The 15,592-nt window shown below is 39.5% G+C and overlaps 2 protein-coding genes across 4 annotated transcripts in view; one reads left to right on the forward strand and one right to left on the reverse strand.

Moving 5' to 3' along the window:
• Nucleotides 1–15,592, forward strand: part of LOC134565586 (uncharacterized protein C3orf26 homolog) — a 174,597-nt gene that overhangs the window by 15,922 nt on the left and 143,083 nt on the right. The gene's annotated exons all lie outside the window — the stretch shown is intronic.
• LOC134565587 (filamin A-interacting protein 1-like) overlaps nucleotides 9,639–15,592 on the reverse strand; it is a 118,696-nt gene continuing 112,742 nt past the window's right edge. For both annotated transcript variants that reach the window (XM_063425211.1, XM_063425212.1), the window contains exon 6: nucleotides 9,639–9,821. In XM_063425211.1, the coding sequence (XP_063281281.1) occupies nucleotides 9,639–9,821 (183 nt within the window). The remainder of the gene's footprint in view (nucleotides 9,822–15,592) is intronic.

The raw sequence follows: 15,592 nt of genomic DNA on the forward strand, positions 1-15,592 counted from the left end.
TAAATGATGTCCCAATTTCCTGATGACTTAAATGCAACTTGTAGGATCTGAGCATTCCTAAAAGTCATTTTAATAGTAAATTTATATGTCAGAATAAGGTTTACAGTGCTCAGAATTTCCTGATAACCCTGACATTTTTAGCAAACAAATCTGAGTGAAGGGAGAAGAGGGTGCATGGTCTCCATTTCTGCTAGGTTTTATTTCCTTTTCTGCAAGGTTGTCTGACTTTGTTCAGACTATGAGGAGGAAGGAGGTCAGCATCATGTGTAAGAAGTGCAAGTGAGATGTTAACAGTTATGGTTTACTGAAATGAAAGGGTAGTTTAAGAAAAAGAGGGTTTAGTACCTGTTAGTACCTGATAATGTTTGTGGGGCATGTGTCTTTCCCCAGTGACTTGAAGATGCTGTGAATCAAAGTGCTGAGGCTAAGGAATTTCCCAGTAGCAGATAAAACCCAAAGATCTTGACTGCTTCTAAAAGTGAAGAGCTCTGTTTTAAGTTGCAGGTTTTTAGCCAGTTCATGTAATTTCAAGCAAAATGTGTGACTTGGAAGGTATTGGCAAGGAAGCAAACAAGGCAAAGAGCAGCTTTAGTGCTTTTGCAGTGCCTTCAGTTGGATGCTGTATCTGCTGAAGATGCTCAGTGGACCTTGGTCAGAGGAAGAGTATAGCTGCGAGCCTAGCCAGAAGGATACATGGAGCTGGAGTTCTGGGTTGATCAGAGCAGCAGGGCAGGAGCGCTGCCTTGTTTATTCTTCCTATTTTATACCTCTAGCAAGGTCACCATGGATTGGAGGGTGGCATCCCCACCTCTTACCCACATTGGTCAAGGAGGCTGTCATTCAACCTCCCCTTCTCTTGGAGAAGGAATTCATAATAATGGCAATATTTACGAAACATGGTCTTCTGTTTACATTTACAAGCGTGAGAAGCTGCACACTTCTACTTTAGTATGAACGCTCAGCAAACTAGGAAAATCTCATGGTGACAGAAGAGAGCAGACCTGTACAAGGTATATCTCATGAAGCTCATGTACACATTTGAAAACAACCATGTTTCTGGATTCAGTGAGTTTCCCTTCTCCAGCACAAAGGCAGAGTCTGGGAGAAGGTATCTCGTGCTAGGCCAAATCTGGCAGACGTAAATCAGTTAACTGAGTAATTTTGGTGTTACTGTCCCTTTTGGGCTTTTAATCTCTTCTTTTGGGGAGGGGAGGGGAGTAAAAGTTTTCTATGGCAGAATACTTCCCCTGACATCTCTCAGTAGTCATCACGACTGTTGGGTTTGGGTTTTTTATCTGCTTGTTGCTGTTGTTGGTGATCAAGTTGTGGTTCAAGAGTCTTTAGCGCTGGAGCCTTCCCTTGCCAGAATGTCTGTACAAGATTCAGCTTTTACCAGCCACGTTTCCCATCGTAAACTTTTCTGTGGGAGCATGAAGGGACTGCTTAATTCTCTACCTGCTCAGTCTTTGGAGTTCTTTCAGGTTGTGCCTGACAAGGGCCATTGTGTCAGATTTTGTGTCAGATCCAAAGGGGTGTGCAGCTGAGACCTGCCACGGGAGGGGAGATGGGCAGTTCTGCATTTGGGATCATCCTGAAGCAACAGAACTTACTGCAGCCCACTCAAACTCTCCTCCCAGGGTTTTATCTGCTGTGGAGCTCTCTGTTACTGAAATGGGTGCCTTAGGTTCTTTTTCAGTCTTAGCCAAGTATTTAGAATCTTTCAGTACAGGAAGTACTGTATTGAGCTGTTAAAGAGAATGAATTATTGAATGGAGATAAAAGTATAATTTTGTTTGTGACAATGCAACTTCTGTAGAACATTCCTAGGGAGATGAGGGCTTTTCTGTATTTTGGACATCCGAAATAAGGACTAAAATTGTCAACACTGCGTTTGGAGAACAGCTCTGTGTTGCAAGGGAGAGAGTAGATGGTCCAGTAGGTTTTCTTGTATCTACTCCCATTTGCTACTCTGAGCCACCCATCTGACCAGTGCTTCCTCATTACACACACTGAAACATACACAAGTCTGGATCACAAATTCTAAAAACCAGACTTCAATATGTCCTTCTCAAACTTTTAGATAATTTCTGTGGCTTTTTTCCAATCTTCATAGTAGAAAGATACAAATATTGAAGATAGAAGATAGTTTTTCAATATGGTCACATTCTTGATCTTCAGACTTTACATAGGTTGTGTTCCCTTGTCCCAGTGCATGGTGTTTATCTGAAAGGCTCTAAAATGTGCATTTCAGGCTCAAGAAACAAAATAATGTACATACATGAAAATCAAAGTTGCCATGTGAGATTTTGGTGTTTATTTTTAGCAATTTTTTCAGTTTTGTTATTAACAGATTTAGTTAAATCTCTGTTCTTAACAGATTTAGTGCTTTTGATCTTTTTATTTATTCTCTGTTTAAAATTACTGTCTCGGCACAGAGACTGAGGCTGGGTTATTTTTCCTAAATTGCTGCAGTCTCCCATGCATGGTTCTCTCATATGTGTGTATATAATAGTCAGAGGTTTTCTAGCTGGGCATAAAAGCATTGAAGCTCACAGCATGCCATGGGAAACTTGGTTGAGTTTAGATCACAAGTCTTGGTAACTGATGTGTGACCTGCATTCTAAGTTCTCATGGCCATTTTCTCCTGCCTGTTTTTAAGATATGAAACTAATTATAGCCCATGGAAGTCACTTAAATTTTTCTGCCACAAGAAAGATCGTAACTTCATTGAGATCTCTCCTCCTCCACATTCAAACAGGAGTACATCTTTTCCCATAGCAATGGCTTTTTTTTTTTTTTTTAATTATGAGAGTGTCAAGTTTTCTATATCTTGGAGAACGATGTAGGGATTTTTCTGTCTGTCTGATGTTGTGTGTTTGCTTTTCAAAGTTACAGTTACAAAACCCTGTGCCAATTTCTCCCTCTCTCACAGCCCCACCCTGCAGTGAATCAGAAGTGCACCCTGTCTTTCTTTGGTCACAGGTCTTGGTACAGTCACTGCTTCTATTGTTGCTTACGATTAGACTTGTTATGCTGTGCCACTCACGGAGTGGTGCACTCAGTCTTATTTGGAAATGTAAATTGGTGACTGGAGCGAGTCCCCGTTACTGAGGGCAGTGCCTCCCCATGAGCATATTTGGCCTGTGCTTCATCGCCCATGCTGGTCACTGCTTAGGTGTTGATTTACAAGAGCCATAAATATGCTGGGACTTGCCAGCTTGGAAAGGTCACCCTTCCCTTTGAGTTCTGACATGAGGGTTAAAAGTGCTGACCAGGGCCACCACCCTGGTGGTAAAGGGTGGCTTTCCACAGTTGTCCCCTTCAGAATTTGTGTCCTTTTGCAGGGAGGGCAATGAGCATCTCTTTCACCACACAGGAAGGGAGAGAGGGGAGCAGCGTAGGAGAATGTCCTTTGGCTAAGGTTGGTCATTGTGCCCTGCCCATCCTCCAAGTGTGCAATTGTATTATTGGTTGGTAATAGTGATAGTGTGCCTGAAACAGTGAACAGACATGTTGCGTGCCCAGAATTGAAAGAAATCTAAATATGAATCTATCTGTCTGTGTCATTCCACCAATGTCAGTGGAGTTGCATGAGAAATGTTTGTCATCTAGGTCTCACACCTCCTTGCTAATGACAGTAGGTGGAATAATTTTGAATTGCACCACTGATCTAGAAAGAATTTCTCAGTTATGTTAATGCTGAGCCCTCTTTCTGTTTGTATTTGTTCTTGGATTTTTCCATTGAAAAAACATAATGTGACCTTGTTTAACAGTTGTGGGATCTTAACCCTAAATTCTGTTTATTTGCTTTAAGATATTTTTATCTTTCGTCATGCACAAAGGCTGTTGTAAGCATCTTCCAATCCTGGAATTGTGATTTGATTTCACAACATCTGTTGAAAGTTATGTAGTGCAACAGTACATAGTTTTCCGCACATGAGCATGAGGTAATTAATCTGTGTACAGCACTTCCTCAAGCCTCTCTTCGTGCCTCAGTGGTGTTATTAGTGGGACTGTCCCATTGGAGTGTGATGTAGAATAAGAATCTAATGTTGTGCTTGTGGTGGGTCTTTCTTACTCACCTACAGAACACAAGATACCCATGAAAAAGGTCAAATGTACACAGATCTGGCATCCATTTCACAGCTTGCAAGACATAGTCTCCAGCATATGTAATACATATAACTCATTGCCAGAAAGCTAAAAGGAAATGATTGCATTTGAGTACAATGCAATCTACAACAATAGTTCAGTGTGCATGAAATTAAAAACCGCTGGTAACACGTGTAGAATAAATAAGTTGACAGTGTTTATTTTTACTGCAGCTCTCTGCAGAGATAAGGTCCTGCTTCTTATAATATTTAATTGGCTTCATTAAGAAAAATAGCAAATATTAATTATACCCACTCTTCCAGAATGTTGAATTTTCCAGAGCTGGACATGCAAAATATCGTTATTCCTATGTGTGTGTTTGAATTAAAGTATGGCAATGGTAAGCTGGCGACTAATGCACTTCACCTTTTAGTTAAAATGGTTCTTCTTTCCTCGATACCCGGTCCTGAATTTCAAGCACTGTTTACTTGATCTACTGTGGGTAGCAATTACTTTCATCTGACACTTTAAAATAAACCCAGAACACTTTGCCTAGAGCTCTCAGTTTCATGAAATTGCCTTTCTTACCAACTCAAACCCTGAGCAGTCTTGTAATACCATTTTAATTTGGTGCAGTCCTAGTGTGATGTTTAGTCCATGTAATAACATTGCATTAGAGCATAAGAGTGTACTGTTAAGATACACAAGAGAAAAAACATAGCCCTTAATTGAGTATTGAGTGTGCATCCAAGGAAGAGACAGAGAAGGCTGAAGTAGCTAATGTGGAAATTATCAAAAAGTATTTTTTAAGTGAGGGTCTAGAAAATGATTTAATTATTTGGAAATACAGAAAGATGTTTGGCGTATTTGGATGTGTGTGTTTGGCTTGTTCTTTCCTTTGTTTTTTAATATTTACTTTTCCTGGAGGTGCTATGAACAAGAATTTGTGAGACTTAAATGTAGGAAGGCTCAGGTAGAGTGGGCTGAGTGACAAGCAGTTACCCCAGTTTTAAGAATGGAGGTATTAGAGAACTGTAAGGATGAAGCCAAGGGACAAAGGATAAAAGACTGATTCCCTTCTGTTCTCATGGAGTTGGGAATGATGACAGGTTGCTCATATGATGAGATTTGTTGTTTTGGTTATGGCTGGAGTACACTTGAGTCATCATCATGGAGATGATGGCTGACTTTGAGTTTCTGTGAGGAGAAACACAGGGATTTAAGAGATGAAGAAAAGACATAAAGAATAAGAGCTATGGAGGGCTGTGAACAGGGCAGAGGTGGACAATGGTAAGTTTCCAACTCAGAGTACACTGTGGAACAGTGAGAGAAATAAGCCCAAGCTGGAGTCACAGAAACTGTGTGGGTAGAAATGGCATGGAAGTGCTTGCTGAAAGCTCCTTTGTGCCCAAGGCAGCCAAGTTATCAAAGTGAAGATGGATTGAGTTCAGAGCTTCATATTAGTAGATGATCCTTAACCTTAAGGTCTTATTAATTCCTTCTGTACCAAACTGCAGAGTTTTCTGCTAATGTTTGAATTCTGTGCGCAAAATTTATCATAACTGCCTTTAAAAATGTATTTACATTGCTTGTTAGCAAAGTCCCTTTTTTCCCTGTCCTATTGAATAGCATTCACCTGTTAACAGGTGTATCTTTGTAATAAAACGTTACCCTTTGTATTGCTGAGGGTCTGTATAGGATATAGAAAGTTTGAAGACCTGTACATTGGGACATTTCTTCTTTTCATCCAGTTTAACCCTCAAGTACCTGTGATTGATTTATTTTCCTCAAACCTTCATTTCATTTCATTTCAGTAAGTGGAAAACGGGGAATAGCTGTGCTTTAATATTTAAAACTCTTTGAGATATGCAGTGGAAAAGAGCTGTGTAAATGCTAAACGTGTTACTATTTTGCTCTTTTTTGGTTTTTGTTTTGTTGTCTTTTGGGGCTTTTGTTGTTTTGGGGTTTTGTTTGGTTTGTTTTGGGGGGTTTTTTGTGTGGTGGAGAGTAATATGTAAATGCACAAATACTTGTATATGTATGGCATGTGTTTTCAAACTAGGAACATGCATAACTGGAAGGTTCTCCAGTTTCATATTTTACCTTGTAAAATGTTTTCTGAAACAGCAGCTTTTATTATTTAACTGTGCTGCAAAAATTTGGAATGTGGATAAGTGATTTTGGACAAATGCATACATCCTCAGGGAAGATCCTATGGACTCTGCATTAGAATCTAAAGTAAGTATTCTTTGTAGTCCTTAATCCTGCTCTCCATCTTCCAACCCCATGAAATGCAAGAGCTGCTAAACAAGGCCAGTAGCTTTTGTAGTATGATTCTTCAGGTGCACCTAGTCTGTGTATCCACCTTCTGGACTTACTGTTTTTTATATTCCTCTGAACTTTGGTGGTGGTGTTTTTTTAAGTTCCAACAATACGACCAATTTTTCCCTTCTGGAAAAGGGTGACTTGGTCTGCTACGCTACCACGCACAGGTTGTTTGTCTTGGTGTTCCCGTCTGGTCTGCACACACTCACAGATTATCATTCATGTTGAAGGGCAGGAATAGACCTATCCAGTTGTCCACTGGCCTCTTTTTCTCCACAGAATTTTTCTTATGTGTTAGGGGTTTCTCAGGCTGGTGGCTCATTCGTGGCTCCATGCTTTAAAAGTGTGACTGAAGACGAATCAATACAGTGACAGTAGAATAGTTTTATTCTGTGTTTGCTGGTAAATGTGTGTTGTAAGGAATGAGACTATTCAATTTGAAGATCAGTCTTTGTCTCTGAAGTACAGCAAGAGCATGGAGGACTAGTTCTTGGCTGGCAACAAGAAAAATGCTTAAAATGCCTAAAGGGTTAACATTGAATGCTAATCTGGTTCTCATATCTAGAAGGTTTTCACTCGTCCTGTCATGACCCTAATGTCCCAAATCTGACAATGTACAATTGCTGAGGATTGTCTTGTTGCCTTGCTGTAAGTCCTGAATGGTTAAGGTGAAGAGCTTTAACTGAGTCATCAAAGACTCTTACATTTTGCACAATCCAAACATTAACTCTTTCAATGAGAGATGCCATCCATGAAGGGCATAAGGGCATATAAAGGTCCTAGAGATGAAAAGTTGTCTAGTTTATGTAAAAAATGATCATCTGATAAATTCATCACTAACATTTTCATTTAAAAATTCTTCAGTTCTGTTTTTGCTGAGGCAAGAGAGAGGAAGTGCTTTCTTTCTACCTTATTTGAAAATATATCCAGAACAGTTTGTAGGACTTGGATCTAACTAATAATTTCTTTATTCTTGCTATAAGAAGTAGTTTTCAGAATCTCAGCGTCACTGTCTCATACAATCTAGGTTTTTTGCCTTTTGATCACACAGTCCCCTGTTATTTATGTACCTTCTTTGGCTTGTATACATTGTATACCCTGCAAGGATATCTTTAGCATATCTGTAGTCTTGCTCTTTGATAAAAGCAAGGCAAGTCTTTGGCTAATTGAAAGTCAGGGATTTTGCTTTGAACCTGAAATACTGTTTGGAATGCTACATGTCCATCATATAGAAGAGGATATTGCTTCTAGTTAAAAAAAAAGGTAAGTTCATTGGTGAATACTTCCTATCTTTTTTTTTTTTACTTGTATTGGGGGGGGGTAAGCAAAAATTCATGTCATTGCTTTATGTGTGAAACTTTTTATAAAGTTCTGTTTGTTCTTAATCCAAATAAAAAGTTTGCATCCTGAGAAAATGTAAATTTTGGTAAGAATTTTGAAGTGGAAGAAAAGGTCACTTTACCATGTCAGGCAGGCTCATGTAGGAAGAGCTGTGTCTTAACTTGGTGAGTGGTTTTTTGGTTGTGGGTTTTTTTCTGTTGGTGTTTTTTCTGTTATGGCAGGCAACCGTGTGGAGATCTTGATGGTGACATTACTTGGCAAACAATTTGGAATCAGCTCAGCTAGTGACATCACATCCCCTTAAGGTTTTCCACATAAAATACATCCTCAAAAAAAAAATTGAGACTTAATCTGAAATCTATTATTATATCCTCTAAGGGCTCTTTAAGCACCTCAGCATTCCCCCTCTTCCCACCATTTTCCAGGCAGCTTGACTAAAAGTAGCAGACAATAGTGATAAATGCTTTACAGTCATCTTCGGAATGGGAACAGAGGTGGGGCAGAGGAGGAGGGATAGAGGAGGGACAGGGAAGAGAGTTTTAATCTCATGTCTATCCTATTTAAAAAAACAAATTACTCCAATGCTTAGTCTTTTCCTCTGTGCAGCTTTTCATAGTGTGAGCACATTTTAATGTTGCATTTTGGCACTCTTAGCAAGTGGAGTTGTCTAGCTCTGCCTCTAAGAAATGGATGTCTCAGATCTTGAGGAGAAGACAGCAGAGATGAAAACTCTCTTGATCTCAGGGTTTGGTTCCTGATTGATGATGATTCCCAAGAAGAGTTCCTAGTATGTGCTTTTCTCTGTGTGCCTGTGCTTGCCTGCATCTGTACCCATTTTTAATGAGGAGCAAAGCGATTTCTTCCGCAGCCTCTGTAGCTGCGAGCCGTAAATCCGGCTGTGTGCTCGGAGAGTGCTGCCTTTGACAGACGTGCAGGAGAGAGGTGCAGCACACGGGGTGAGCGCTGCCAGAATATGTAGGACATGATGTTACACAGGCCAAGCAGAGGAAGAATTATCTATGCATAATGTGAGTTTAGAATAGGCTTGACGTTCTCACACCCAAACATTTCCATCTGTTCCTAAGTGAAAGGAAACTGAGACAATATTCTCCTATCTTCTGGGCTAGCTATACAGGGAATAGGAAATGTCTCTGATATTTTTTTTCCTTAGGATATATTCAGTTTTATTGCTGATTTGGAGAAGTCACAGTATAATGTAGCTTCTTTTAAAGACAGTAAATGATATTAAATTCTTCTTGATTCTTCTGAGAATTGGCATTGAAATTCTTAACACTGTGCTTAAACAAGCCGTGGTACTTTTAGGTTATTCTTAAAAAATAAAGCTCTTTTTATGGGTTTTATGCCAACCTTGATATGAGACCTTTGCCATTCTTACTTTCAAAGCTTTCTGGAAATTATCCTCTGCCTTTGCTTTCTCTCTGCGTATTTCTGTGTTTTGTCTAAACATCTACTTTTCCTCATGTCTTTTTATTCTGCCGTGAAAGGCTGCATGCCTGAAGACATTCTGTTCCTTCCACACTGTAGTGTGTACCAAGCTTCTAAAACATACTGAAAGGTTCACCTGTTCCTGGTGGTGACAACGTCCTACATCTGCACGTCTTCTTTGCAGTGTAACATCCTCAGCATCCCGCAGCACTGCTGAAGAGTCTGCCAACCATTTCACCTACCTTGCTGGCTGATGGAGATGTAGACATTGCTGTTGGTTGGAAGTCATTAGTTACATTTTCACAGCTGAACTCTCAAAATACAATTCCACAAATATGCATGATTTTTAGTGGATACAAAATAAGAAAGCAGAGAGATCCTTAGATGTAATGTTAAATTGTACATACTTCATAGTACTATGGTAAGAAGTAACCTTACCTTTCACATTCTTGTTCCAGCAAGTTTGTAAACTCATCACTTTTTTCCATGTATTTGCTGTGCTTCCTCTTCTCTTCCTCCAGTTCATACAGTGTCTGTCTGTGTGCTTTTTCTACCATTAGAAGTTGTTCCAGCATTCTCCTGTGAACTTCTTTCTGTTTTTCTACAACTTTATCAAGCTGAAAAAAAACCCAAAAAAAACTCCTGAAATATTTTGAAACTTTTGCTTTCTTGGGTTTTCATTACTGAAAGAATTTTAAGAACAGCTTAGTAATAATAATATAATAATAAGCCCAGTAGCAAGGTCATCTGGTATCAGTTTAATTCTCTCAGTTTAATCCCAGCAAATTAGAAAAATAAGGTACCATTTTTCAGGACCCTCAGTCACCTTCCTTCCCTCCTCCTGCCATGAGTGATCCTCAACATTTTTTAACTAATTAACAGTTACTGTTCCCAGAGTTGTGCTTTTCTCATTCATCATTGTGCTAGAGAACCAGATGTCTTGGCAGAAGGAGCATGGTCCAATGCTTCACACAGTGGATGACTGACTAGAAATAGCTGCCTCACTTATAGCTGCCTAGGAAATAAAAGCATTAAATTGTTTTTGTAAGGCAGAGGTAGATCAAAAAGCAGTTTTCTGGTTTCACAGTAAATGCATGGTTGTGCCAAGAGTGCAAAACAATCCTTATTCTGATCTTAGCCCTGGGTTTCTGCAATAAATAAGTGCTGAATTTTTTAATAGCTAGCAGTATTTCTTTTTTGTGGTGGCATTTCCTGTTGTGTTGCTCAGATTGCATGTGTTGTTGAGGTCTTTATCTTTCAGATGGCACCTTTATAGTAGAGTTTGAGCATAAAATTCCTCTCCCTTCCTCAAGGATTTCTGCTTAACACCTGACCAGAGAATCATTAAGGTTGGAAAAGACCTTCAAGATCATTGAGTCAAACTTTTGACCAAACACCATCATTCCAACTGAACCATAGCACTAAATGCCATGCTCAGTCATTTCTTGAACACTTTCAAGGATGGTGACTCTACCATGTCCCTGGGCAGTCCATTCCAATTCCTGACCACCCTTTCAATGAAAAATTTTCAATTTTTCTAAATATTACTATTTAGATAATACTTAAATTTAATATTTAGTGATATTTTAGTATAAATAATCTATTTTAGCTTTTGGCAATAACTTTTAATTTTTCTAAACCAGAAGAAATATTGGCATAACTGTTCACTAGACTTATGCTGTTAAAATAACTCCACAAACTTGGAGAAAGCTGTGATTCTGAGGATTCTGTTACAATTTTGAGTTCAGTATTGCGACCGAGTTGTGGAAGTGTGTGTACGAAACCATGAGTGGTTTTCCTCCTTGGCCATTACTGATCTAGCTGAGGTTTCAGAGAGGATCACTGGAGGCCATCAAAAGATCTGGGAAGAGTCTATGAGCAACTTTGTTCCTTGCTTGTTCCCCTTTGGAGACTGCCTCCCTCATCAGGTCACCATAGGAATCCTTGTGTCCTTTTTGGAAAAGAGAAATTTTGAGCTCACAGCCCAGTCCCTCCTTTTAACCGCAGCCTCTTCTAGTAGGTCAGTCTGATTGTAGTGTTTCACCCTATTAATAGGAAAGAATTCACAAATGGGCAGTGTGGGAAGCAAAGCTGGTTCTGGTTCTCTGATGGTTCCCCCACAAGGAATTCTGTGTGCCACAAGAAACACTGGGGTTTCAGGTTCTTAGGGCCACCACGTGTTTCGGACAGTTTAATTCCAGGGAGTGTGATTAATTATCTTTTCCTCATGTTTATTCACAGTTTGGCTAATAGAAGTGGTGACAGGGAGAACTGGAATGCCTAAACATGAGTTTCTTGAATGAGTGAGGATATCATCAATTTCTGCTTAGGTTTCCAAGTCTCCTTCTGCTTATCTCAGCTTCTTTTAAAGCTATATGTATTCTCTCATGTTCTTCCTAAATAACTGTTAACTTTTTGTTGACACTGCTATGATTGAAGAAAAAGGAGCTATTGACAAGGCTTTGAAGATGGTTTGAGTCCAAAATATTAAAAAAAAAAAAAAATTAACCATTTTTTAAAACTTCCTGCACTTTCTACGTAAGGCATTAGAGAGTCTTTTCTGTTGTAACATAGCTGAGCTTGTTTCATCATAATCAAGAAATACGAAGAAACCTTTGATTATTTGTTTTGGTGCTATTTTGTGGTGTTCTTATGGCAGATCATTAAGGCTTTTTTTACCTCGTTCACTGATAATTTGTATGCTTTACCCTAGCAAGGTGACTGCTTTCTGGAATCATGATCCTGAAGCAGGGCTTCCTCTGGAAAAACATTTCTTACCTAAACTCTTGCATGTCCAATCTCTCTTATTAAGCAAGAGTCGCCTTATACAGGAGTCTTTTGGCTGTGCTTTCTATGTCTTTTAAAGCAGCTGAAAAATGGATTGCCTTAAAAGGTCAAGTTGAGGAAAACTGTCCATTGTAATTTCTTCACACTCTCCCTTATTTTACAAGAAGTGTGAATTTTAAAAATTGAAATCTTTTGTTTAGCTTCTAACTTACCAGAAAGATGTTTTGTCAACCCTCCCCCCGCCCCACCATCCAAGATCTCAGAGGGTGTTTTGGAACAGGTATTACAGATGCATCAAGTGCCACCTAAGTTTCTAATCCTTGTCTTTGTAAAGATGATACTGTCAGGTGAATTTTCACTGTTGTCAGAAAGCAACCTGGCTCCTGGTTTTTGACAGAGTTCTGATGCAGTGCTGCTTGCAACTATGGCTCTGTTTTGCTTAAATTGATATGAGCTGGGCACCAGCTTTGCACGAGTGCCTGCTGGTCTCAGCCCTGAGTGTGAGGTCAGGCAGGCTGCATGGGTGGGGTTAAGAAAGTAAAGGCATTTATGGGGATTGGACCACCACTTTGAAAGTATATGTAAATAAATATCTGACAGGGATATGTAAATTGCTGTCATACGAAAGCACTGGCATGTCTGGCTACAAGCTGATCATAAATGAGGTGATCCTGGTTCTGAACATGTAAATGCTTGATTGAGAGGAGGGTTAGTCATCAGCCAAGCAACATTAACCAAGTATAAAATAGCCCTGCTTCTTGCGCTGTGTGGTGTAAAGGATGTGGGACCTGCCAGGAGGGTTTTTATATGTTCTGTATTTTTTGTTTGCTCTAGAGTACTTGTTGAATGGCTACAAGAGGTTAATTCAAGCAGTAATCTAAGCAGCATGCATGCAAAAATAAAAGTTAGTAATTCCAGGGTTTTGTTTTGCAGCTCTCAGTACTTTACACTTGACAGTAGTGCATTTGTCACTGTTGAGATTACAACGGTTTGGATTACAAGCTGGTGTTTGGGATGGGTGAGGTGTGTATTCAAGGCATGGAGCTGGAACAAAGAATTTTAAATGGGAAAAGAGAAGAGCAGTACCTTGGGGAGACCTGCTCAAATGAAAGAGTGAGAGAAAAGTAAATAAGCTGCTGTATTAAAGCTATTTGCATGTTGCAGTTTTCTCCTGTTGCTAGGACTAGAAGATTTATTTCTGTTTCTTTTAAGCATGCTGTCAAATCATTTCTGCTCTGAGCATTTGGCGGTTGTGGCTGGGAACAAGGTGGAGGGTGTGAGCTCGGAGGGGAAGGGAAGAAGTGCTGGGACTGTCTCCTGGTACAAATGGAGAGAATTGGAGAGACAGCAATCCTACATCACAGTTACTGCACACACTTGAGATCTGCACGTGAGATATGTAACGGGAGTGGGCATTTGGCCCTGTGCCACTCGTGTGTCCCTGTGCAGCACACCTTTCCTCCCTGCCCGACCACACAGAGCAGAGCCTGGCACTGGCTTGCTGCACTTCTGTGTGGTTTGTTGAGAAAATGATGTGTCCTTCTGTAAGATAAGGGCACCTCCCTGGGGAGCAAATGTGACCCTTGCATTTTCCCTGTGAGATCTCGTGGCTGACTCCCGTGTCTCCGGCAGAGAAGAGGGAAGTCAGGGAAGAGGGAAGCCATGTGGAGCCCTGCTGGTGTGAGATCCTCACACAGAAGCGTCTCCAGCAGCCCCAGGTTCCTCAGATTGCTCTGGCCAAATGCTAGATCTACCCATGCAGAAATACCCATTTATATGCAGGCACACAAGTTCACTCAGTGCACACAGCCTACACAGTTCTTAGCTAAAAACCACAGAGGACTAATAAGCAGCAGTATAAATGTCTTCTGTTGAAAATTAAAGTGATAAAATCTTAATTAAGTGATTTGTTGTTTTGTTCTTGCTAACCATATGGGCTTTTTGCTAGAATTAATACTTGAACACACTGTACAATACAATGGAAAATCAGAGGCATAGCCTTACGTAACTGTGAATAGTTGAGCAAGCCAAAACTTCACACGAACTTAATAGTTTAACTACATTTTGCCACTACCTCTTGACTGAAGTCAAGCGAGGATGGTGTATCTCATATCCATTACATCAGAACCGAACTCTTGATCTTTCTCCTGTAGATTGTTTTGTGTTTGGTGGCGTGCAAGAAGAAAATTCAAGGTAGTTACACTTTGTATCCTAGGTTCTGTGTAGTATTTTTCCTGTTAATAATATCCTCACAGTCATTGTTTATAAATGTATAATCCTGAGTTTAGGATTACCAAAGATTATGGGAGCACTTCATCCCTTGCCATTTTTGACTCCAGCTGAGCCAAATTTCCGTGCAGACACGTTGGTGGTCTTCTCCTGAATCACCTTTTCAGTGATTCTTCTCCTGAATGCCACCTTATCGGTGCCTTGTTTCAGTCTCTCCCTGTGACTGAGATATTGGTGCCCTACAGCTGTGGTCCTTGGAAAGTTTTGACCAACACTTACCAGATGTTGTGAGGACACAGTCAGACAGACTTTCTTAAAATACTGATGAGGGTACAAAGTTTCTAAAGACAAAGCACAGACTGCCAAAGAAGCAGTAGTTTACTTGTCTTTCCCCGAGGTGATTGGTAATGGGATTTCAGAAATTGGTTTAATTTTTAATTCTCCTTTTTAATTCTCCATAATGATGGATGCAAAGCACAGGCTTTCCTCTCATTTCACTTCTTTTAGAGGAGCTCTCAAACTGGTAAGAGGTTCATCCTATTTCAAACAGTGAGGCACATGATTTTTTTTATCTTTGGCTGTATTATTGTGCTAGAAACCACAATCTGCTTTCTGATACCATGAAGAGTAGAGAAAAAGACACTATAAATTCTGCAGTGTCTTCATCTTTATCTCTCTTTTCCTACATCTCTATTTCTGATTTCTTGGACTCCTTTAAAAAAAGATTGTTTATTTTTGGATTAGGGAAAATTATTCTTAGATTGTTATTCTGCATCTACTAGAATGTTGAATACTTTTCATTGTCAATTCAAGAGAAGTGGTGACTGATCTGAAGATTTGAAGACAATTTTTTTTTTTCCACAAAAGCTGACTACTTCTAAATTTATAAACCATGCAGAAATGGAAAACCTTTTCAGGCCTTTGAGTCAGAAACAAAACCAAAATAAAAGTCTAATTTATTTTATGGCCCTCAAATGTGAGTGCTAACAGTAATCTTACGTGATTCTTTTTAGGTTGCAGAAAGAAATAGCTGTAGAGCAAGTTTGATTGAAAAAACCTGTTTTCAAAAAAAAAAAAAAAATAATAATATCTCCTCATGGCCAAAGAAGAAATGGCTTTGGTCTGTCACACTTCTCATAGGTTTTGCTGAGGAAGATGTGTTAATACTGTTTTCTAATTTGCTGCATTTCTTCACCTACAAATCCTGTTCCCAATGAATAAAGTTGTCCAGTCACCAAATTTTCCCACTACATTCTTATTCAAATATGCCAAGAAACTTTATGTATAGAATAAGTAAGAGAATTGTGAGAGAATGGTAAAGGACCAGAAATCTTACAGTTGCCTTCTGACATTAATTGTAATTTCACTTGAG

This window comes from Prinia subflava, unplaced genomic scaffold (genome assembly GCF_021018805.1).
Source record: "Prinia subflava isolate CZ2003 ecotype Zambia unplaced genomic scaffold, Cam_Psub_1.2 scaffold_59_NEW, whole genome shotgun sequence".
NCBI classification, from domain to species: domain Eukaryota; kingdom Metazoa; phylum Chordata; class Aves; order Passeriformes; family Cisticolidae; genus Prinia; species Prinia subflava.